The sequence below is a fragment of the Haemaphysalis longicornis genome, unplaced genomic scaffold, assembly GCF_048455015.1.
Source record: "Haemaphysalis longicornis isolate Haplotype H1 unplaced genomic scaffold, Haemaphysalis longicornis Haplotype H1 scaffold_10, whole genome shotgun sequence".
NCBI classification, from domain to species: Eukaryota; Metazoa; Arthropoda; class Arachnida; order Ixodida; family Ixodidae; genus Haemaphysalis; species Haemaphysalis longicornis.
Genome location: NW_027526204.1, coordinates 56,368,032 through 56,393,445, shown reverse-complemented (window position 1 = coordinate 56,393,445; position 25,414 = coordinate 56,368,032). Strand labels below are relative to the sequence as shown.

At 48.4% G+C, this 25,414-nt stretch overlaps 1 protein-coding gene across 4 annotated transcripts in view; it reads left to right on the top strand.

The window, feature by feature from the left end:
- Nucleotides 1-21,153: 21,153 nt before the first annotated feature.
- LOC144158571 (uncharacterized) overlaps nt 21,154-25,414 on the top strand; it is a 114,808-nt gene continuing 110,547 nt past the window's right edge. For 2 of the 4 annotated variants that reach the window (XM_077689536.1, XM_077689532.1), the window contains exons 1-2: nt 21,154-21,589; nt 24,138-24,283. In XM_077689536.1, the coding sequence (XP_077545662.1) occupies nt 24,199-24,283 (85 nt within the window). In that variant the 5' untranslated portion in view covers nt 21,154-21,589; nt 24,138-24,198. The remainder of the gene's footprint in view (nt 21,590-24,137; nt 24,284-25,414) is intronic. The other 2 variants (XM_077689535.1, XM_077689533.1) reach the window with 2 other exon arrangements.

Genomic DNA, 25,414 nt, shown 5'->3' with positions numbered 1-25,414 from the left:
TCCCCAAATTTCACTCTTGTCAGTCCTTGTATGCACTCCCACCAACAGAAGTAGACGTCAATCACAACACTGCAGGCGGTAACAATGAGGAAACAGAGACGGAGGAAAGGGAAGACGGCGAAATCATTGAAACCGACCAGAACACATACTCCCCGACGCCAAGGCCAGTTATAGCCGAAGACCCGGAAAAGCTGAACCACATCGGCTTCTCGGTGAGATTCAGCCACAACACCAGAAGAATCGAGAGAATCGAAGCTCGACTCGACAAGCAAGGAGCGCAAATAGACAAGCTTGTGGCACAGTACGGAGAAATCAAAGTCAGCCTGGACGAAACCAAGGCCCAGTTTCGAGACCCAATCGCCAGACTGGAGCAATACCTATACGAGAAGCTAGGGGCGCCAAGTACAAACGTGACTGGCCACAACGCCGCCGGAGACACGACCCAACAACAACAACATCATGGCTAAGAAGACCCGTACCACACTCAAAGTCTGGCACTGGAATGCCAATGGCCTCCGATGCCGACTGGCACTACTGCAACAACACGTGCAAGCCGCGGACCCCCCACCAGACATAATAATGGTCCAAGAAACACACCTGGAAAAGAAGCCAACACTCCCCGGATACAGAACGCACGCAACACCTCCCAGTACGAGAACCAGCTCCAAGGGTGCCGCGCAGGGAGTGTGCACGTTTGTCAGGAAGGATCTAACAATCATCCCACACGACCGCTTCCTCGGCCAAGACACCGCCCTAGAGATGTGTGCGACCGAGGTGGTGGTCGGCAAAAAGAAGCAGACAACAGTCTACGCCATTAACGTGTATAGCAATCCACAACACCGAAGTCAACGGTTCAAAGCGATGTTCCACAAGACGTTGCGACAGGTTGGAAATAACCCAACAATAATAGCCGGAGACTTCAACGCACAGCACAAGGAGCTCGGATACGGGCTCACCTCGGCTAAGGGTAAAAATCTGCTCGAGGAAGCCGAAGAGACCGGGTTCGAGCTCATCACAGATCCACAGCAACCGTCCCGCATCGGTACCTCCACCGCCCGAGACACCAACCCCGACCTCGCCTTTGTGCGTCTCCCCAGCGGCAAGGCGTCCAAGTGGCGAAACACGGGGCATAGTCTCGGGAGCGACCATTACATCATAGAAGTGGAGGTCCCCATCAGGGGGGCGGACGCAAGGACCAACAAGAATACACACAAGCACAGGTTAACCGATTGGAATGCCTTCCGCCGAATCGACACCGACTCGACCATCGAAGATATCGAGCAATGGACCACGAAGATGGTGGAGGCCAGCAAACAAGTCACAAAGGAGATTGAAACCGACGAACAGATCCATGTCATGGACCCAAAACTGGCCTATATGATCGAGGCCAGAGGATCCCTGCAAAGACGATGGAAGAGACACCGACATCTACGAAGCCTGCGCAAGCGCATAGCGCACCTCGGCCAAGAGATCGAGAAGTACAGTCGCCAGCTATGCGCTCAACAATGGCACGCCATATGCAACGAGGCCGACAGACAGCCGCACGCCAGCAAGACGTGGAAGCTCCTCCGGCACCTGCAAGACGAGACGCAAAGCAAGGCCTATCAACATCACAGACTTGCCCAGATCGTCTACAAGGCAACCAAGACGCACGGTACTGAAAAGCTTGCCAAGCTACTCAATGAACAATACCTGCCTGCCACCCCTAACACTGACCACCCACATTATAGAGGAACGGCAAACCCCGAACTCGATAAAGACATAGAAGAATGGGAGGTCCGCAGAGCGGCGCAGGAACTGAACTGCAGATCGGCTGCTGGTCCGGACGCCATAAGCAACAAGATTCTAAGAAACATGAACGAGACGGCAATCAAAGCCCTAACGATGTACTACAACAAATGCTGGCGCTCGGGTGAGCTCCCAAAACAATGGAAGACAGCCCGTACAATACTGATCCCAAAACCGAACAAGGCAGCCAGCATACAGAACTTACGACCCATCTCCCTTACATCATGTGCAGGGAAGGTGCTGGAACATGTCCTGAACAATCGGTGGCAAGACTACCTGGAAGAGAACGACATATACCCCGACACCATGCTGGGATTTAGACCAAAGCTCTGCACACAGGACGCAATGCTTCTCCTGAAACATGACATGCTCGAAACTCCCAGCAAGGTTGACTGCAAGGCGATCCTAGGCTTAGACTTGAAAAGCGCCTTCGATAACGTCCGTCACTCCGCCATCCTGGAACAGGTCAACAGACTTGGTCTAGGAAAGCGGACGTATAACTATAGTTCATCTCACAAGCTACCTGCAGCACTGTGGAGGCTACATTGTTGTCCCCCTCAGGGCGCCTAACTCACCGCGAAGGAAGCGACAAAAGGCGCTGGGGCCGTGCGGTGCCACTTGCCGAGAGGGGAGAAGGGAGTGTCCTTTCAGGACCCCCTTCACGGCGGATTAGGCGCCCTCAGCGGGCGCACTATTGATAACAATGTAGCCTCCACAGTGCTGCAGGTAGCTTGTGAGATGAACTATACATACGAGCCTTCCTGTCACACAGGACGTCCAGCATCCAAATAGGGCAATTACAGTTCGAAGACCGAAAGCTGGGCAGCATAGGCACGCCACAGGGGTCGGTCATCTCCCCACTACTATTCAACTTAGTAATGATACCGGTGGCCGAAAGGCTAGCCCAGCTGCCGGACCTACGACACACCATATATGCAGACGACCTGACGCTGTGGGTAACAGGAGGCTCGGACGGACACATCGAGGAGACGTTGCAGCAGGCAATACATACCGTCGAAACCAGCCTCCACGGCACGGGGCTACACTGCTCACCTCAAAAATCGGAGCTGTTGATGATACCACCCTCTGGCCACCGAAGAAAGAAGGAAGAACAAGAAGCACACAGAAACATCAACCTCTACACCAAAGACGGAACCACCATCCCGCACGTCAATACCATCAGAATATTAGGCCTACACATGGACGCAGGCAACGGTAATCACACGGCGCTCGAAAAGCTGCTAACGAAAATAGGCATCACCACCCGCCTCATAAAGAGAATTTCGACGCGGCGTGACGGCACGCGGGAAGCCAACCTCCTGCGACTACTGCAGTCGTTTGTGGTGAGCCACGTATCGTACGTGGGCTCTTTCCACCGATGGCTGCAGTACGAGCGGGATAGGATTAATGCAGCCATAAGGAAAGCATACAGAACGGCTCTTGGGCTCCTGCCATGTACTAGCAACCAGGCCTTGGCGTCCTTGGGAGTCCATAATACTCTCGAAGAGATATGCGAGGCTCAGCGTACAGCGCAGATACAACGACTACAGAACACCAGGACTGGCCGGAAGATTCTACAGCGTGCGGGCCTCAGCCCGACCACAACTAGAGAAGAAGAAGAGGCTAACATGCAAAGAAAGAAGCTGCCGGCTATCATTAGTAGACAGCTGGTGATCTCGCCGCTCCCGCGCAACATGCATCCGCAGAGGGACAAAGAGCGCAGACAGGCCAGGGCCAGAGCGCTGACCGAGACCTACGAAAACGACCGCACGGCTATGTACGTCGACGTCGCTCAGATGCCGGAAAGACCGCAGCACTTCGTGGCAGTGGTAATTCGCGCTGCGGACGGAAACACAGTCAACGCGTGCAGCCTCCAAGCCACCAATGCCGAGCAGGCGGAAGAGGCCGCTATCGCCCTAGCTCTGTGCGGCGGCGACGAGGCCCGAACGGTACTGAGCGACTCGCAAATGGCAATCACCAACTACTCCAGAGGCAAGGTGGGAATGGTGGCAGCCCGCATCCTCCCCAAGCACAAAGAGACCACAACGCACATAAGGTGGTTCCCGGCTCATGTAGGACCCATCGCCGGGGGTGTTGCCAACCGCAACGAGAAGGCGGACGCCGTCGCACGAGAGCTCGCGCGCCGTGCGGCGCCCCACCGCCTCGCCTCTCAGATTGCGGTGGAGAGCGCCCCTGACATGGAGCCCATTCTCAACTACAGCGAGGTCCTGGCCTGGCATAGAGTGGAAAGGGCGCAACTACCCCCGCCCCACCCAAGATTGAACAGAAGAGAGGGGGTGCTGCTACGACAATTGCAGACAAGGACAGTCCTCACACCGGCCCTGGCTCGACACATGTGTCCCGAACTCTACGGGGAAGTGCTGTGCAGTGTGTGCGCGGACGAACCTGCAACTCTGGCCCACATTATGTGGGGGTGTGGTGCGAGTGACTACAGTGCAGTGTCGGACCCACTGCCACCGGACATGGTGGACTACGTTAGTTCCTCCAACCCGAAGGAACAGCTCATCGCCGTCCAGCGGCTCGAGGACGCCCTTGCCCAGCAGGCGCGAACGGGAGACCCTCCATCCCCTAGCGGGAGGAAGCGGGCTCGCCAAGTAGCCAAAGCTGGAGCACTGGCCTAGAGTTCCCCGAGGTCTAGCCTCCCGATAGGGGGCGGTGAAGCCCTGCGTGGCCTGACCCGCCCCTGCACGCCGGACACAAATAAATGTCATTTTCTCTCTCTCTCCTTGTATGGACCTTTTTAATTATCGATCTGCGCATGCGCGGGCTGCCCGTCTGCTATTCTTGGCAGTAGCCTCGGGCAAAATAAACAAAACTGCGCCCCACCGAGCTTGCTGTTAGCGTTGCACGTATTTATTTCCCTTTTTTCGACAGCTCGTGGCAAGTTCGTATGCGCACACAAAAAAGGCTTTCAAAGGAAAGGGACAAAGTGGTTTGAGGCTGACCACGCTGCGAGCACATTGCTACCAGCATTGCTACCACTGGTATAGAGCAAGAACAAGCCCGTGAGGAGGTACGAGCAAAGCATATATCGACAAGCACTCACCCAAAATTACTTCGACTGAGGCCGCCTATGACTTGAACTAAGTGCAGTAAACACACATATAATTTACTTTCTTCATTGATTCAATGCCGTTCTTTGTTTACAACCGTAATCTTTGCAGAAGCTCTTTCAGCATGTACATTTAAAATGGGCAATTTGGCGAGGCGAAGCGCTACGGAAGCTAATCCTGGCGTTTTAATAAATCGGGAGCGTACAATCGGTGCCTGATTTATAAGTGCTGCATAATTCGTGTACTACCTAAACATTGTTTCAAGAACTCAAATTTCGTCACTGGCCCTGGTAACAAGTTCGAAAGTGTCCTGATACGTTGAAAAATGGCGGGAAATTAAAAAAAAATACTGAATACGGACCTTTCATGGTAAAAAATTAATTTCTCTAAATTTGTTTTTTTCTTAGATTGAATAGAAAGCACCGCCTCTCAGGTGTGTATATATATATATATATATATATATATATATATATATATATATATATATATATATATATATATATATATATATATACACAAAATGAAAAACGTGTGTCACGGGGATGAGCGTTTCTTTAACAGACGTCTATTATTTAACTAGTGGGATAAAAAAACAGCTTTTCTAGTTTATGAACCCCCCCCCCCACCCCAGAGCCATTGAGACACCCCCCCTTGATTCGATGCCTGGGGAAACCCCTACACACACACACACACACACACACACACACACACACACACACACACACACACATATATATATATATATATATATATATTGTTTTGACTTCCTCGTCTTCACCCCTTCCAGCAGACGACGCTGATCATCATCATTTTTCATCATGCTCTTCACGAGCTGCCGCATGCTCTCGTGGCTGCGTCGGCTCGCTCCACTTCTTCTTCTAGTTCCATTAAAAGCCTCATCGGATCACGACGTGTCGCTCCCTTTCCTGAGCATCGCGCCGCAGCTGGAGGACCCAGAGGTCCAACACATGGTGCCGAAACCCGGGAACTCTAGACGACGCCAAGCCCATCGACGCACGGAGCCGCGAAAGCCCAGAAAGAGACGCGGCGCCTGCGATCTTGGCGAGTTCCCAGCTGCGTGCGACCGAATGGAACGACAGCTTCGACGACGCCGCAGCCTACGGGCGCAACTCGATGGCCTTCTAGCGGAAGCGGAAGACCACCTAAGGGGAAACAGAGAGGCGACGGCAGGAGCGGTGAGTGTACTGCTCGAACGAATCAATGCATTCTATGGCCAGATAGAGAAGTTGGACGAGGCGATCTTTGAAGAGACACCGGAGGACCTAGTAGAAAGCGAGACGACAGACGCGGGACAATACCGCGACAAGGTTGTAAGCGCTACCGCGAACCTTCGTCTCAAGCTGCAAGAATCCCGGTCTTCAACGCCACGTCCGACGACCGTCCACCCATCACCGACTGGCAAATGCAAGCTTCCTCAGCTAGAGCTCCTCAAATTTGACGGGAACCGCAGGTCGTGGCAGCGATTCTGGACACAGTTTTCGGCAGCCATCCACAACAACGACGAGCTCAGCACGGCTGACAAGTTTAACTACTTGAGCAGCCTCGTGACCGGAGCAGCTGCATCAGCCATAGCCGGACTGCAAACTACCGATGGCTGTTACAAGGACGCCATCGAGATCCTGAAACAGCGCTTCGGAGATGACCGCATCATCGTGCAAGATCATCTGCGAGGCCTCCTGGACTTGAAGCCGGTGTCATCGTCATCCGACGTCCGACAACTGAGGCAACTTTACGATCGGGTCCAGGTGCACATTCGCAGCCTCAAGGCACTTGGCACGAGCTCCACGACATACTGCACCATGCTTCGGGAAATCCTGCTAAGGGTTCTACCGACAGACATGGTCCTGCGGTTCCATGAGGGGCTAAAGACGTCACGTTCCACAGTTGATGCTTCGTTAAACGAACTCGGCGACTCGACCGGTCAAACGGGCCAGCCCGACCAGGAGCTTCAATTGCTCTTGGAATTCTTCCAACATCAGCTCATGTGTCGAGAAGCCGTTGCTGAAAACACCGCACAGAAAATTCATCGCACCCCAGAAGATGGACGTAAAGCCAACCATCCGCGTGACCTCTCTACAACCTCTGCGCTGCAAGGCTCAGCGACCGACCCGCAGCGGTGCTTTTTTTGCCACTCTGGAAAGCACTCTGCCGATGCCTGCGATTCCAAGGAACTGAGCCTATCACGCAAAAAGCAGATGCTCGCCAAAGCCGGAAGATGTTTCCGTTGCATCAAGAAGGGCCACATGGCTAAACAGTGCAGAAGCCAGCCTAAATGTGGCAAGTGCTCGAGGAGGCATGTAACGTCCGTGTGTGCCTCAGACAGCACTAAGAACGACGATGGCAACGTTACTTCGACCCCTGTCAACTTGGTCTCAAAGCAAGCGGGCTCAGTCGTGCTGCTGCAGACTCTCACAGCGAAAATAGCAGGCACGACAACATCCGGGCGCTACCGAGTTCTCTTCGATGGAGGAAGTCAGCGAAGCTTTATTACTGCGAATGCTGCTCAGAGACTGGGTTGCGAACCGCTTGAAGAGGAGACGCTTACCGTTGGCGTGTTTGGAGGTCAACACACACGGAAAACGATGAAGAAGGTGCGAGTTATCCTTTTCGCTGCAGACAACAAACGTCCAATCAGCATCGAAGCCCTGGAAGTGGACACGATTTGCAGCGAAAACATCCCTGTACCAGGAGAAAGAGTTCTAAGGGAGATGAATAATATGCGCATCGATACGAAGGCTCTTTCGGTACGAGGAGTGGAGGATAAACAGATTGCGGTACTTATCGGGTCAGATTATTATTGGGAGCTAGTGACCGATACCGTCAGACCAGTGTGGGGAAAGCTGAATGCGGTGAAGACTAACTTAGGATGGACTGTACAAGGCCCTTTGCCTGTTCGGGTCAGATTATTATTGGGAGCTAGTGACCGATACCGTCAGACCAGTGTGGGGAAAGCTGAATGCGGTGAAGACTAACTTAGGATGGACTGTACAAGGCCCTTTGCCTGTTTTTTCCGACTTCGTCCAGTGTTCCAGTGCTGTTGTGCTTCGATCGTCCGTTGAAGGCCAAGTGGTCTCGAAACTTGTGACTCCTTTAAGGGATCATGAGAGCATCGGAGTCAAGGCTGAAGACAAACGAGCGACGGGCAGCGACTTGGCGCTGGATAAGTCAGTGCTCAACAAGTGGACATCTCCACAACCAGACCATCCACTACCCTACTTAGGCTCGTGGAAAATGACTAGGACGCCTTTTGGAGCTACTTCTAGTCCTGTCCTCTTGACGGCTACCTTGAAGCACCACTTTCAACTCGCCGAAAATCACTACCCACTGGCACACCGACCACCACAATACTTGATGGGTACGAACGATTCGCTCATAGGAGCCAACATTAATCAAGAAACGATGGAGAACAAGGAAACAGAGATCGTCCAAGAAGCTTCCACGAACTTTTGTGAATCGGCCAGTAATGACCCTGTTGTAGACGCCCCCCTAGAACAAGGAATGTCTCCGCCGGAAAAACCCCTCTGCTCGCATCCCGGAACCCTAAAAGTGCTGAGGCCTCGGTGCAACAAGCAGCTGGACACCTCTTCGTTCAAGAAACGGGACATCGGTCACGTCATCGTGGAGCACCAATGCACCATCGAGGCGTCAAAGCCTACTGTAAATCTGCGTGAACGAGTTTCTCCAACCTCATCCCAGTGGAGAAAACGTGCAGAAAAAAAGGTGAAAGCTCGAGACAGAAGGTTTTATACCCAGCCGGAAGTGAAACGTCGAGTACAAATTTACGGGTGGCAGACAATGAACACAGGAGAAGAAACTAAAATGCCGGGACGTTTAGTGAGGAAAAGAAAAGAATGCAAAAACTTCCCTCCACCGAAGGATGGAGACTTGCAAACAAAGTTCACCCTGCTCAGCAGGTTCCCATGCCTCAGAAACCGTTACGACTCCTACCTTCATCGAGCGAGTGACTTCAAGGATCGAGTGGTTAGGCAGTGGAAACACCGATGGCGAAGAAAACGTTGTTTGGACGTAACGGAACTGTTGCCAGCTGCTGCACATCCGACCAAACTTAGGGAACAAGACAACACAGTGCTATTCGTTGGAAGACAGCACCCGACATAGCTCTGTCGTTGAGCAAAAACTCATCGGTGGATGCAATGTGCATCGTTAGGGTGTACTCAACTTTTGCCCAGCGACACCACAGTGAAGAGATCCATACAGCTACTCCACCCTTTGGAAGCCACCTAGCGTCATCTGTCGGCGGGGGAGACTGTTGTGACTTCCTCGTCTTCACCCCTTCCAGCAGACGACGCTGATCATCATCATTTTTCATCATGCTCTTCACGAGCTGCCGCATGCTCTCGTGGCTGCGTCGGCTCGCTCTCCACTTCTTCTTCTAGTTCCATTAAAAGCCTCATCGGATCACGACGTGTCGCTCCCTTTCCTGAGCATCGCGCCGCAGCTGGAGGACCCAGAGGTCCAACATATATATATATATATATATATATATATATATATATATATATATATATATATATATATATATATATATATATATATATATATATATATATATATATATATATATATATATATATATATATATATATATATGTTGGACCTCTGGGTCCTCCAGCTGCACCCGTCATGGTGCAACCTTGAACGCTGCATTGTTAACACGACCCCTTTTTCTCTCTCTCGCTCCCCCCCCCCCTTTTTTTTTTATTTTTCTTGTTTGTTTGTTGATGTTGTAACATAGGCGTAGCCTGACTGTATGCACACTCCCCATTTCCGAAACATTTTCCGCTCTTTCTCACAGTTTTATGCAAACCTATATAAGAAATGTGTTCAAAATGTTTGCGACAGCAAAATCATGTAACTTTACTCTGATGAAGGCAAGTCCCGTTGCCGCTACGTAAGTAAACATTGTTTGTTATTGTTCTTGCTGTGTATCCGACTCTTTACTTATACTATATATATATATATATATATATATATATATATATATATATATATATATATATATATATATATATATATATATATATATATATATATATATATATATATATATATATATATATATATATACGATAGAGAAGTCACATTGAAAAACAACAATATTTATTCTAACGTTTCGACCGGGGGCCGGTCGAAACGTTAGAAAAAATATTGTTATGTTTTTCAATGTGACTTCTCTATCGTACAGTTAACCTCATAGCCAGGAACCTTTTCTCTTAACTGTATATATATATATATATATAGCGAGTCAGAATAGGAAATGAGGGGCTCGTTGAAATAAGACAAAAATAAGGGTTGACAGTCAAGAAAACCTCGGAAAGCAAGGCGGAGGATATGGTTGGTCATAGAAACAGATAAAGAATTTCGAAAAAAAAGTGGAGAAAAAATGCCCGCCAGGTGGTATCCGAACCCATGACCTCCAGAATACCGGTCTGGTGTGATAACCACTACGCTACCGGCGGGGCTATTTTCCCCTCCACTTTCTAGGGTATTTATGTCAATGTAATTTTTTCCTGTGCTTGGGCGTGATAGCCAGCGCCACTTTGACTTCTCTGGGTGAAGGCGACAGAAATAAGAACTAACCCTTATTTCTGTCTTATTTCAACGAGCCCCTCATTTCCTATTCTGATTCGCTACGTGCATAGCGAGGGCCTCTGTTCTGGCAGTGTTGGTGCCATAGGGAGCTTAAAGGGACACTGAAGTGATATGTAAACATTGCGGGATTACTAGCGCAAATTGTAGTCCGGAGTCCCCAGGCCATGTTTCGACCACTCTAGGCGCGTTTACGCGATTTTATTTAGTAGAAAAACTAATTCGAAAATGCTGTCCTCCTCTCTTTATGCTCGCCCATTTTCTGTGGCGTTTTCGTGTGACGTCAGGAGGGGATGAGCTGGCAATTGGCTGCGCCACGGCTGCGCTACTGCACGGCTCCCCGGCCGACAGAGTCAGTCGGCCCAGCGTTTCGTCCGCCGGCCGCCGGCGGGTCGTCGCAATCAAGGAGGTTAAAAAAAATTGCTTGGTCGCAATTCGTTCGCTTAGTTGAAACGAAGCCAGGACACGTTTGTGAATGGAAGAATGTGCCTTTCTTTACTTGGTTTGTTTGTACACTGTATCTAGCTCCAAGTCAAGGTCGCTTCACACAAGCGCTGCACAAGCGCACATGCGACGCTTCGCTGACTGGTACGCCAGTAGGAAAATATAAGGCCTCTTGAAGGCGGGAGAAGAGTCAGTGAAGTCAATATAGGTACTAAGGAAATAAAATCAACTGATATTTTACCGTACAGCGTAAAACTAGGGCGCTGGAAGCACTTTTTTGCGCTGGGCGAACAAGCACAGCGGTCAGCAGCACGACTACGCATCTGCGAACGCTTTTCCGTCTACGAAATGCAATTGCTAGACGTGAGCTACTGTGGAAACTCGGGTGACGCTTACTGCACGATCGCAGTACAACAAATAGTCACCTAAGCTGCTTGAAATGCCAAAAATAAATAAAAGTGTAAACCGGCTGTACAATATATACCCTCTATTAGCAAGGCCTTCGCGTCCCGCTCCGTGGCTCGGTGGTCTGGGGCGCTAGGTATGTCACCGCAAATGTTTTGCGAGTCACGAGTTCGAATCCCCGCGGGTACGTGCTTTTTTTTGTAAGTTAACTTTTTTGTTTTCCGCCGATGTTTTCTATATGGAGTTCACCTTTTTTTGGGCCGCAACGTTCATGGCTACACAAACTAGTTCACAAAACGCGCGCAGGCTGGCACTGGCGCGCTAGCGAGTTCTCGTTGGCGTGCTGTTGCCATAAGCACCGACTGCTTGCAGGCATTGGGCACAGGCCAGAATAAACAGACCCTTGGCCTGGTGCGAACACGCTTTTTACGATACAGGCATGAGGGAGGCAAGCTCCAAATATGGGGGAAAAGCGCATGACATTTGGGCGTCTGCGGAGCCCTCCACTACGGCGCGCCACATCGCCTGCGTTGCGTCGGCGCGTTAAACCCTACAACCAATCAATCAGCGCCGTAGTAGAGTGCTCCGGATTGATTTTGACCACCTGGGGATCTTTAACGTGCGCCGAAACCTCGATTACACGGGCGTTCTTGCTTTTCGCCTCCACCAGAAAAGCGGCCGCCGTGGCCGGTACTCAAACCCGTGACCTCGTGCTCAGCAGCACATTGCCTTAGCCACTGAGCCACCCCGGCGGGTACATACATGGATTCATACGTACAAACATACACATACATAGATATATACATACATACATACATACATGCATACATACATACATACATACATACATATACATACATACATACATACATACATACATACATACATACATACATACATACATACATACATACATACATACATACATACATACATACATACATACATACATACATGCAAACTCACATGCACACATACATACACACATATATACGAACATACATACATACATTGTGGGAACGCGACCTTAGCGCGTTCCCTTTGGTTCGGCTTCGCCACACCGCTTGCTCCTCGCGGGAACTTGCTCGGCAAGACGTCGGCGAGGGGGATCTACCTCCTCGCCGTAGGAGTGTCTTTAAGCCGCCGAGCGCGCGCGGGATGCGAGCTGCGGGGGAGAGTCGGAGCTCGGGAAGCGAGGCGTCAGGACACGCCTGGTGATCTCCTTCCTTGGAGGATCGGGCAAAAAGGAGGGCGACGATAGCTGCCATCGGCGTCCCAGCGAGGCAAACGCGAGCGCGCTGAGGCGGCGCCCCGGCGATGACTGTTGTCGCGGTGAGTCGAACCTCTCGATTCCCTTAAATTGCCCGGGTGAGGAACTAGATCCTCGCCGTCAACCAGCTAGCCTGCATGCCCTTTGGATGTTTATTATTCAGTAATAAATGTCAATGAGCGAAAACAATTGCCGCTTCCTTTGTTCCGGTGAGCCGCGGCCCGCCGCGGCTGGCGCGGCACAGCGCGAAGCCGCGGGGTGGGAGATAGCTTGCTAGCGGGGCGAAACGAGAAGACAGACTGATTAGTCTCTCTCGTCGCCGGTTTTGCTATTGCAGGGAAAAGTAAACCAATCTACTTTAACCCCTCTATAACCCCACAACATACATACATACACACACGTACATACACATACATGCGTACACACATACATACATGTGCATACAACCATACGTACATACATACGTGCACACATACACACATACATGCATACATACGCATACATACATACATACATACATACGCACACACACATACATACATACATACATACATACATACATACATACATACATACATACATACATGCCCAACACACATGCACACATACATACATACATACATACATACATACATACATACATATTGTGAGCGTTTATTGGTGTCTTGTCTCATGAAGAAGCCTCATGGAATGAATTAATTGCTATTCGCTAGTGGGACCAATCTCGCACCTCTACATACCCATTATAGTCATCATTTGTGGATTATCATCATCATCTGGGCTCGTCTTGCCGAGTCACCGAGTTCCCTGCGGGCTGAGTAAAGAGACGTGCCTTGGAATTACCGTTCCCTTGTTCCAGTCTGCTTTCCTTTTGCAAGTGGTGGAGGTGCTGGGTAACGATCCCAGTACCTCTCACCCAGTCTGCTTTCCTCTTACAATATATACATACACATACATACGTACACACATACATACGTGTACATACATACGTACATACATACATACATGCATACATACGTGCACACATGCACACACATACATGCATTCATACATACACATACATACAATCACACAGACGTACATACATACACACATACATACCTACATACATACATACATACATACATACATACATACCTACATACATACATACGTGCACACATACGCACACACATACGCACACACATACGTGCATACATACATACAATCACACAGACAGACATACACACACATACACACATACATACATCCATACATATATGCATGCTTGAATACACACGCACACATACACATACATACATACATACATACACACATACATACATACACACATACGTGCATGCTTCACATACACGTCTAGGGCGCTGGCCTTCCTATGATAAGAATTCGAAGGAATAAATAGAAAGGATAAAATTAAGCCGCTTACATCTGCGCCAATTCAATGATGCAGTAAGATTTTAGCCCCAATAAAATTTTGTAAAAAGGTAGAGGCAATTCTAAAGACATGTCATGTGGTAATGGCATTGGTAATGGCACTTCGGGGAGTAAGGGTTGCGGGGTGCATGGGTCAGCATCGCCGGTGGGGGCAGAGCACCCTCCGGGACACACTTAAGTGGGTTCGGGCACCCCGAGCCCCCCCCCCCCCCCCCCCCTGTGGTCGACGCCTATGGCCCGGCGATATTCATTCATTCATTCATTCATTCATTCATTCATTCATTCATTCATTCATTCATTCATTCAGCTTTATTCACTTTCGTTTTACATAGTTCTTTCTCTGGTCTGCCTAAGCACCGAATGCTTGTTGGCTTTCCAGGCACTTGGTGTAAACATGCACAAAAGAGAATAAGCACACTGTCAAATTTGAACATGACAAATACTTCTTAGTCGAAAATCACATAGCAGAATTATGCCTTGCAACACAATGTAAACAGCAAAAACGTACTTGTGGACAGCACAAATGTATTCCACTCTTCACCCATATAAGTTACCCGAGACACAATATTCGCGAAATGTCTTAAACATATTTTCCTCCGTGTTTTTATATTATACAAATCGTTTCGGAGAGCATTGAAAAATTCTGGCACGTAATGTTTCCGCATTTTTTTTTCTCATAGTTTGTGAACACTCGCTGCTTCACGAACCTTTCTGTTTTTCTTAGCGTTCTACTTTTCCTAACAGGAACTTTGAACTGGTTGCAGAAGTACTATCGAGTTAGTACCTCGTACCGAAAAAGCTGGCGCACCTGAAGTATACCTAAATATAAGAATACTTGTCCTCTCTTTTTGCATCTTGAAACTTTGTTCCATAGGCAATACTATTTGCTATTCTGTTAATTACTCGTTTTATACATTGTTGTTTATGATCTGAGCAGGAACCATACAGGGTAATTCCATCATTCAAAATTCCTTCTGCCAGTGATTTATATATGGTTTGTCTTAATTTCAATGAGGCCTTCCCTCTTAAGTTGTGAATCATAGCTGCTACACCCCTTAATTTCTTGCATACAAACAGCACATGTTTATTCCACGTGAAGTGTTGGTCAAAGAGAAGGCCTAAATATTTTACTTCGGGCTCTAATTCAAGGGGCCTACATTTAGAAGAGCTGTACTGTGACGTATGCAAATATACAGGCCTATCGAGACAAACAACTTTATGTGGGTTCCTGAAGCGTATACCAATTTTGTTTTCTGTAGATTTACAAAAATTGAATTTTGTTTGAACCAATCCATGACTTTGTGAATGTCATTTTGAAAAGTGTTTGTTCCGCAAGAGGAGTCGGTGATTTTCAGAGCCAGAGCAGTGTCATCTGCATACTGGAACACGTTCGACTTCAGTGGAAGTAAGCTAAGATCGGTAACGTATATATTGAAAAGTATGGGCCCTAGCGTGCTGCCCTGAGGCACTCCACATTGTATTTCTTTAAGTGCGCTGTATTCCCCATATCTGCTAAGCAATTTGGGTTCCTCCCTTCTACCTACAATCGACACCCTGCAGCGCATGACAGCGATCCGACGAGCTGTCATACGAGTGCTTCCAATTCCAAAACACATGCACCCGCCTTACAATGCTGGTCGTGACACCCCGCATGGCTTCTTACAGCGAGATATGCCACGCTCCCCGAAGCATGCTACACGGACGCCGCGAGCTACCGCTTCCGACATACACATGCGGCGGCGGTAGTCAGGGCGAACGGCAGCAAGTACAGCCGAAGAGGCGGCCATCGCCTTAGCGGTGGTGCACGCCCCGACCTCCAACGTCATCGTGCTCACCGACTCACAGACAGCCTGCGGACAGTTTGCAACGGGGAATATCACCTGCCTTTTAACGACTATCCATCAACGACCAGAACTGCCACAGATCCGCATTGTGTACATCCCAGCCCATACATCTATAACTTGGAATTAGGTGGCGCATGCCACTGCCCGCGACTTTACCCACAGGGCATTCGAAGAAGGGGAAGAAGCCTAACAACTTAGCAGCACTCCGGTCCTGCATCCCCTCTCGCAAAACTAATCCAACAACCTTCATCATTATCGGGCATCCCTCAGGGCCCTTCCGGCCCCACATCCATCCTTAGGTGTGGCCGACGCACATATTTGCGACGGCTCCAGACCGATCTTTACCACAACCACACCTTCCTCCATTGGATTTCTCCGACCCCAAACCCCACAACTGCCCATACTGCCGCGACACCCCGGACACAACAACTCACTTGGTTTGGATGTGCCATGCCAACTCCCACCCCCACAACCACACACCGTTCAGCAGTGGAAGAGTTTGCTGCGCAGTGGCCAGATCGCGGATAGGGAGTTTCTTGTGACGCGCGCCCGGGCCGCGGCAGCACAGCGTGGACTACCGGACTAGGATCCCCGCTCACAGCCTACGGTAGCACTCAATGCGATAATACGTTTTCCATTCCATTCCATTCTATGTTTTCGGTTTATCGCAAAAGTGCGCCACATCGGCAGCTTCATCGTAATTAGGTCCCTCGTCGCTCACGAGTCACAACTGAAAGTTCAGCGATGGTCGGCACACTGACACGCGGGGTACCGACGCGTTGCCGCGAAGTGAATGGACCGTGCGGTGGGTTCAGACCAGCGCCAACTCAAGGTGGTGTTGTTCTCGCCCGCAGGACGGCCGACCCCCTCCCCCTCGTACGGCAAACCGCTATTCACGAGATGCGCGAGTGGAATCATCTATCAGAAGCAGCGACCACGCCACTGGACCCGTACCTAATACACACCTTCACCTCACCGGCACTGCTTGGCACGCAAAAGTAGGAGCCAGAGGGCATTCTTCCCCTAGACGTCATACAGGGCACACAATAAAGTTGCTCTCTCTCTCTCTCTCTCTCTCTCTCTCTCTCTCTCTCTCTCTCTCTCTCTCTCTCTCTCTCTCTCTGACAAACAGTGTCCTCCCGTGAAAAGGTGTGCAGCTAGACAAATCGCGCACAAAGCTATGTCAAGGCCAGACGGTAAACACCAGGGTAAACACCAGGTAAATAGGAGCCATAGCCTCCTGTATAACCGACTTATACAGGAGGCTAGGGGAGCGGTTTGTCGCACTTCATCTAACCCCCCACCCTCTACCACACCCCATGGGAATGACAAAGCACAACAACTGTCCCCAAAATCAGAAACCCTAATGCGGAGCAATGGGAGGCACTGCTGGCCAGCGCCTGCTGTGAAGACCAGATCGGTCAGATTCAGCGGGCACGCAGAACAGCAGAGGCCGTTGGAGCCCTGGACCAAGGGTGCCACATCTGCTGACCCCGTTCGGAACTGTCGCACGTGGCACGAGCCCTCGGTGGAGTGCCGCCCAACCACTAAAAAATATAAATAAACGTTTTTCCTCCTCCTATTTACCCCCACTGCTCTCTGCGCATGCGCCCCATCGCGTCGTCTGCTTCCACGACGCGGCGGCGCCAAATTGAAGCGGGAGGGCGCGATGGTGTCGCGAGAAGCGTCGCCGCCCCTTATACGATCGCGATAAATAACTGCACCCATAAATCGTGAGGCAATCGGCGCATTTAGCTTAGCCTAACGACGAACAGCTGCTCTGGCAATTCGCGTCAAATTTCGATATGCGCTGGCTGCGGCTAAGCTAATCGGGGCTAGCATGAGCTTTGTAGGGCTGGGCATCGATTAAAAAAATAAATTCGATTAATCGACAGGCAATAATCAATTAATTGTTTGGTTAATTGGTTGGAGCCAGAAACTGTATATATTTCGAGCTCCAAGTCTTTTTTTTTTCTGCTGCTATAGGGACTTCCACACGGAACAGTCAAAATTATACGCATTATTGAATTTTAAGGCAATATATCATCTATGTGTGTGGTTTTCCAGATGGGGCGTCAAACAGACCCTCGCGTAGTAGATGTGGCTGGCATACGATGGCTGAAACGCGGGCTTAGTGTTGCTATTTCTGAAAGAAGTGAACCCGAAGCCTCTCTTCGTTGCCACTTCAAACAGGCGGTTTTAATTATGGCATTATGCGAGCGACCTGTTATGATGTAAGGCTACAGCGTGAGATAATCTGACGTAGAGTTCTGGGGAGGTTGATTTCTGGTTTAATGCGGTCACCTAAGTTCAATTGATTAATTGGTAAAAAATTATCGCAATTAATACATTAATTTGTTAATCGGTACGGTAATCTATCAATCGCCCACCCCTAGCTTTCACCACAATGGTCGCATGATACCATCGAAGTCCTTGGCTATCCATCATATCTTGGTAACGTGCGCATGTGCATCAGAAACCTGCTTTACGATGCAAGCACGGTATCGTAATTTGAAAGGAATGTATACTTCCCAGGCGAAAAAAACAAATGGAGGCCCATTTGGACCTGTCGAAAACACAATTGGGCCATATGGAACCATTTGCTTCTCGTGTTTTTATGATTTGATGAAGTTCTGTTACACGTGTGTTGTGTAAGGCATAGGGAGTTCTGGTAAGTTGCTCAGCAAGCAGGTTTTTAGGTGTGGTCAGTGTAATGGAGTTACTCAAAGAGGCAATCCACATGTCCGTGGCTTTTCTGGTTTAGTAATTAGTGAATTAACAGAAGCAGCTTACTGTTGTGATACATTTGCATACACTCGGCCCACATGTGTCTTCAACAAAACTGGTCTTATTTGTCACATGTCATGAATATGTGCCGTGCTTTGCTCTTTGCAGTTTTATCTGTCATGAATGTTGGTGCAAAGCTCCGGTTTCTGAGGAACTGGTATCACAATAGAGAGGCAATTCTGGTAAGTTGAACAAGCGGGCTTTTATTGTAGGCGATGTTGTAGGAAACATAGTGGATTGGAGTTTTGGTGAGAGATTCAGTAGAAGCAGCTGTGTATTGTAATGGCTTAAATAATTATTAGTGTATTGCTTCCGTCTTTTTAATATTGTGTATGTTATGTTAGGTTTTATTTGTGGTGTGGGCTTGGATTCACATGAAACTGTCTTAGTGGAGTGAGGTATTTTTTAGGATTTGGTGTTTGCTGTGAGGACCATCATTTTGTCATGTGTATATGGCAAGCATTGGTCGTGCTTCTGCAGAGGTCATATACCGGTGAGGTGTACCTGCGTTTTGCTCATGTAAATGTGTGAACTTTTTTTTGAACAAGTAGGCCTGCTAGACGCTTCACTTTCTTTTTTTTTCAGATTTCCCTGATGAGTACAAGGTGCTGAACTGGCTTGGGATATTGTTTCGTAAGGTTTTTTAGTAAATAAATGCACCACAAGAAGTGCAACATAAAAAAAATTGTTTCTCGTCAAATCGCCCTTCCCTGATATCAATTAAATTTGGGCAATTTAATTTCTGGTAATTTTTTTTGTTTGAAATTTTAGGATCCATTAAACAGTACACACTATGCATTGTTTGAGTTTTGGATACCATGCATCCGTACCGTACACGTACGAAATTAGGAAAAAATGAAATGAGGTAATCACCAATTGCATGACATCTGATCATTGAAATGCACTATCGGACGCCACATCGCAGGCTTGTGCAAACAAATTTTTAAAATAAATGTAGAGTTCATGAATCCTGGGCCATAACCCAATCGTTTGTTAATAATATTGCAGCATTTTGTTATTGCTTAGCATAATCCCGCTCAATGAGTGCCTCAACCCAAAAAAAGAAATGCTTAAGACCCCTCACAATCTTGTTTTCAACATATAGCAGCAAGCATATTATTTATTATGATTGCGGTGCTTTTTCCATCGTTAAATTTACGACGTAAACGCGCGTACGTTGTGCAGTGTGTGGACCCGTCTGCTTGCGAGCGTTCGCGTTAATTTATTGCCGCATGCTTCTTGGTGGGGTTTATGAAGGAGCCGAAAAAGAACCGCGGGATGAAGTGTATCTTGCCAACATCAACACAATTTTTTCGCTTCCCACAAGCATCTTTCCTGGCCGAATGAAAAAAAAAAAAAATACGAATGAAAAAAAAAAAAAAAGAATGCGCGCATGGCGAAAAACGCGCGCAACGTCTTGAACCCTGCAGTAGCGGGTATACGTTTGCTTTTTTCATTCATGGTTTGTGTTTCATATTATTTATGTATAAATCTATATATTTTATTTAATTATTTATCTATTTATTTGTTTGTTGATTTATTTATGAATTTATTTTTTATTTGTTTGTTGATTTATTTATCAATTTATTATTTTATTTTTGTTTGTTTGTAAAGCAGGCCCCTATTTAGGCCCAGGCGGGAGGGACAACAAAAAAAAAAAAAAAAAAATAAGCAACACGAGTCTAGCATCGTTTCCGACAATGCAGGAAGCACATAAAATACATCAAAATACATCAAAGTGCATCACTTCCGTAAACAACACCATGCTTGCATTGTCGAGTCGGTTTCTGAAGCACGCGCTAGAAAGATATGGTGCACAGACACGGGCGTCAACGGTATCAGCTACCATCGTGATGAAAGCACATAGTCTGCGCATATCCAAACACGACACGAATCGTCAGATCAGCTCTTCGTCGCCAGGCTGAGAAAAATGCGCCAAATGCATGTCGCTGTTTTTTTGTTTGTTTGTTTGTTTTCATCTCGATCAGGTGTGCCGTGACGACGCTTGCCGAATCCCGCTGCCGACGGCGCGTTTCGAGGAGCAGCGTGCCGCCCACCCGTTTCGTTTGACTTCGGGGCCGCGCCACGCGGAACGGCAGCCTGGAAGCAGACGACGCGCCTCCGTTGCTATAGCAACGGGGTGCAGGCGCAGAGAGCAGTGGGGGTGATATTCTAGAACAGTTTCGAGCAGTTCTCGGTGAGTACGACACTGCTCTAGAGCAGTTCTGGCCAGTGCAAAGCGACAAATCGAAGGCACCTTTTGTTTGGATTTGATTGAGCTCGATTTGTCTTTCAAATGGCTCTTAAAATCAGCTTTGAACAAACACAAAAAGCAATATGAAACCTATTAGTTGTATTTTAAAAGAAATCAGAAAAGTAATGTGTCAATTTGAGTAAAACGTTGTGACGCTTTAGAATTTAGAGTCCTTCGATTTTGCGGCTGTACTGCCGGAGGCTAAATCAGCCGTGGCTTTTTTGTTTGTAAACACCGCATTGCTTTGTGTCCATGGAGGAATGTTTGTGTCAGATTTTCTCGCTTTAGAGCCAGCGCGATCGTATGGTTTAACTTCTACATTTGAAATCAGTGTTCGGAAGAGTGGCTCACGGAGATGCCTCTTCACTTGAACGGTGAACTCGATGTGCTCAAACGACTGAGTGGACTTCACTGCCGCCACTTCTGAGAGGTTGTGTTTGCTTGCATTGCCTGTGAGCACTGTCGGCGTGTGAGCAGCCGCGCTGACTTCCATTCGCTTGTGGCGGTGAGGTTGTTACCAGTGACGACCAGGCTTCGGCAGCGAAAGTGTGTGGTCGGCTTTATTTTGCTTCAGTGACGGTAACGGCAATTCCGGTGATTGCAACCAATGTTCGAGATTTACGACGTCTACCACCTTTGATGTGCATTTCAGAGTGAGGTGGTTTCAAGTAGCTGTATCCTGTAAAAAGGGCGAGTTGGGAAGCAGTCTGAATTTTCGTTGCACGTACCGTTGCGTCGTTTAGACTGTGCGAAAAAGCGGCGGTGAAAAGGGGCAATTCGTCGATAAGCTTGTTGTGCATCCGCAGTCACTAACTGCAAGACATATCCCGCTACTAACCGTTAGCATTTGCGAATCGAAGCAGCTTTAAGCAGCAGCTTTGGCGCAGTGTTTATAAAGAGCAAGTGGTGTGAGCTGAAAAAAAAAAAAAAAGCGATCGTGGCACGCTTGTCTACGAAAATAGAGCTGTAACTTAAGGTGTAATTGCGCTCATCAGCTTACCCCTACGGAGTGTCAATTTGAAAACGGTTCCGATTTCGTGTATCGTGCCCGGTTTGGTCATCACCGAACTGTGAATGTAGACTTCCCAGTCATGTCGCGTGGCAACGTCAGCTCAAAGAACGAGGACGAGACCAATGCGTACTGGTTATACCACTTGTTTTGGGGGGGCTAATTAAGGGCATTCCGGTTTTATCGAGTCCCTAATTAGTGGCGTTAGAAGGCCTGCTGCAGTTGTGAAGTGAAAGCCCAGTTTCCCTTTGCACCAGCAGTGCAGTAAAGTAAACTTGTGAAGAGAAGTGCTGCGGGTGCTGCTGCCGAATCTATTTCACCTCTGTATCTCCCTTGAAAGCATGATTGAAACCATTTTTGTGAACTGCTTAACCGTATGGCTGGTTGGCTAGACCATTTGTGTTTATAACAAAGTTGTGGTCTGTGACCAAGCCGATTGAAAAAAGTTGACATTTCGTATCCCATACGGAATCCTTGATCACAATATGTATGGGATCCGAAGCGTCAACTTTTTTCAATTGGCTTGGTCAGTGACCGCAACTTTGTTATGAACCCGTCACCTGGCCAGACGGACTTTCGTCGAACCCTGCACTATGTACCATCTGTGTTTGCTGAAAACTCGGAACGACATAATAGATGCGGAGGTAAACATTTGACAGAAATTTGTCTGGTTGAGAAGTTACGAATGAGGAATATAATTACACTCTAACCAATTTCACAGAAAATTCATAATTTAACATTTCGAAGCTGGCTCGGTTCCTTCCTCAGGGGTGACTGGGGCCACACTGCAGCGGCGTCTTGTAGCCTTTCAATGTGGCTGCTCTCTCACAAACCCCCTTGCTATGTGGAACACAGCCTGTGCATTTACCTAGATGAAAGCATTCCAAGCAAGCGATACAGCCTTTGTGCAGTTCGCTGGATATGCAACGACTGGAGTGAAAGCCTCTTCCAGTTAGTTTATTCCTGTGGATGGCCGTTTCAACGAAGTCAACTTTGTGGTTGGCCGCCTCACAGTGCTTGGCAAGGGTGCTGAGTTTTTTGCTCTGGTTGCGGACGTCATTTTTGCGCTGCCTTACCTTTTCAAGTAGGTTTTTGGCCTCACCAGTATATGAACAGGGTCCGTCGGAACAGGCACGGAATGCATGGGGCAAGCAGGACAACGTCATGCGATAAATTCTGTCAGCCTGTCTGGTGACAACAGGGTACGTGATGCTTGAAGAAAAAAGTGCGAAAAAGAAAAAAATACAGGAGAAAACAAAGAACAGGAAAGTGCATCGCTGTCATAGCTTTTGCTTTCTGTGTCCTTTTTTTTTTTCTCTTTTCTTGAAAATGTAATGCACTAACCAGCCCAACAGCATATTTTATCGAGAGATGTGCATGTGGACTACAAAATGTTTTGCTTAATAAGTGACTCGATCTGGTGAACAAGAAGGTGTAGCAATGTATGGAGATTGGGGCATGGCGCTGTACCATGCCAGTTGACATAATATGTGCGATTGGGACCTGACTGTTTGAGCTGATACGCAGGTTTTTGGGAGCTTAAAAGTGCCTGGAGTTTTGGGCCACATAGAGAGATGCAGGCTGGCGACCGCAGCTTAAACATGATATCCGCTTTCAGTCTCAGTGCAGGTGACGAACAATAGCCCCAGTTCTGCCCCACCCCCCCCCCCAGCTCCTTCCCCACATGTGCAACTGGGTACCAACTGTTTCATCCTGGACAGCAATAACCAGCTGTAGCTCCAGCTACCTTTATCTTTTGACGGTTGGGGTGAGTGCTGTGTTGTTGCTGCTGGCTGCACTTTGCGTCGTGCAGGTGTTACCTGTGGCTCTGTCAGTGTCGAGGCATGCGGGGTGTATTTGTACGTGGAAGAAACAGTCCATGCAGGTCTTGGCATGCCATTCCGTTCCTCAAAGAAGGGCATCTCTATTTCCACCGACCTACTTCTAATGCATATTGGTTGCACAGGGGATGAATTTGAACTGGAAACAGTGTATCTATCCTTGGGTAGCCTTTTCAAGGCACTTCAGGTGCGATAATGCGGTAGGTTACAGTGGTTGAATTTTTTGCCTTTGTGAACATTGTTATGAGTAGCGCACACTGTATTCATTTTTCTTAAATGAGCACAACAAGCAAACACTCATGCCCTGTCTTCTAAATGTCGTAATTGTTTTCCGTGTTTCGGCTGCCTACTTCCAGGAAAAACTCGTCCACCGAGAAAAAAGAAGCCTGCCTGGTCCAGCGACATTGTGGCCACACCATGACCATGCTGATGGAGGTGGGCCGGAGCCATGGAGTATCCTGCTGCCAACAGACACAGGCCACAGTTTGGACTACTACCATAGGTATGGCCTTCTTCCTTTCACAGCTTGCCGCTGTGTTGCTGACACTCGCATTTTAGAGTGAAGCTGGATTACTCCAGGTACAAACCCACAAAAGGACTCGTTCCTTATATTAGTGTCAATCTTAGTCTCGTTTTACGGCAAAGCTGTATACCCCCCAAACGGTTTCATCTCCGTGGGCAAAAATGCCGAGGCCTAAAACGCCAACCGCATGCTTCAGGCTAATCAAGCATACAGCAAAGAGCTCAGAATTCGTTTAAGGAAACACACAAAACAAGCATCGAAACCGCATTATGGATCATAAGGTGCCTGTAAACAATGCGAACCCCCTCCCCTCACCAAGTGTTCTTGGCAAAGATTATGTTTGCAGATAATCTTTGAAGGCTAGTGTAGTGTCACTAAATAGAGCAGTTCTTGCCCAAGACACCGGGCGCATGTTACCGTATTTACTCGCATAATCCTCGCACTTTTTTTTCGGAAAATTCAATGCAAAGTTAGGGGTGCGAGAATTATGCGGGGGAAAAAAATCCGGTGCACAGTGTTGCCAATTTGCCTTATGCCAATCCCGCTAAATGTAGCGGTCGTTTTTTGTATAGGTAAGCTCAGTGTTGCCAGCAGCAGCTATTTCTTTTTATTTTATTATTTACAACGTAAAGTCTCCCGTCGATCAGCGATCGTGAAATTGCCGCCTTTGCTTTCTGGCGCGCGCCTTATCTCGTCGTCGTATGTGCGTGCCCTACTCCAGTAACGCACGTTGAAGTCGGTGACGCCGAAGCGCCTGCCGGCGGCACGGTTGCCGTGTTCGATCGCGTACTCTTTCGCTTTCAATTTGAAAGCGGCAGTGTATCTGGCGTTCCTCCCCATGGCGAAGCGGCACCAAGCACAAAACAATTAGATCAAAAAGTTCTCAAAACGGCAGCGAGCTATCCACCACTGACGCGAGTGACTCACTGACTGCTGCCGCTCAACGGCGGGACCACGACGGCGACACGACAGCGGGCTGCGCGAACACCGTCTAGTTGCGCGCACGCAAAACATGCGCGAAACCGGCTCAAGGACAGTGTGAGTATAGCGTGTTAGGGCGCCTGTTAGGGAGTAGCCATGCAGGTTGTTAGGGCGCCTGGATGGCCTTGG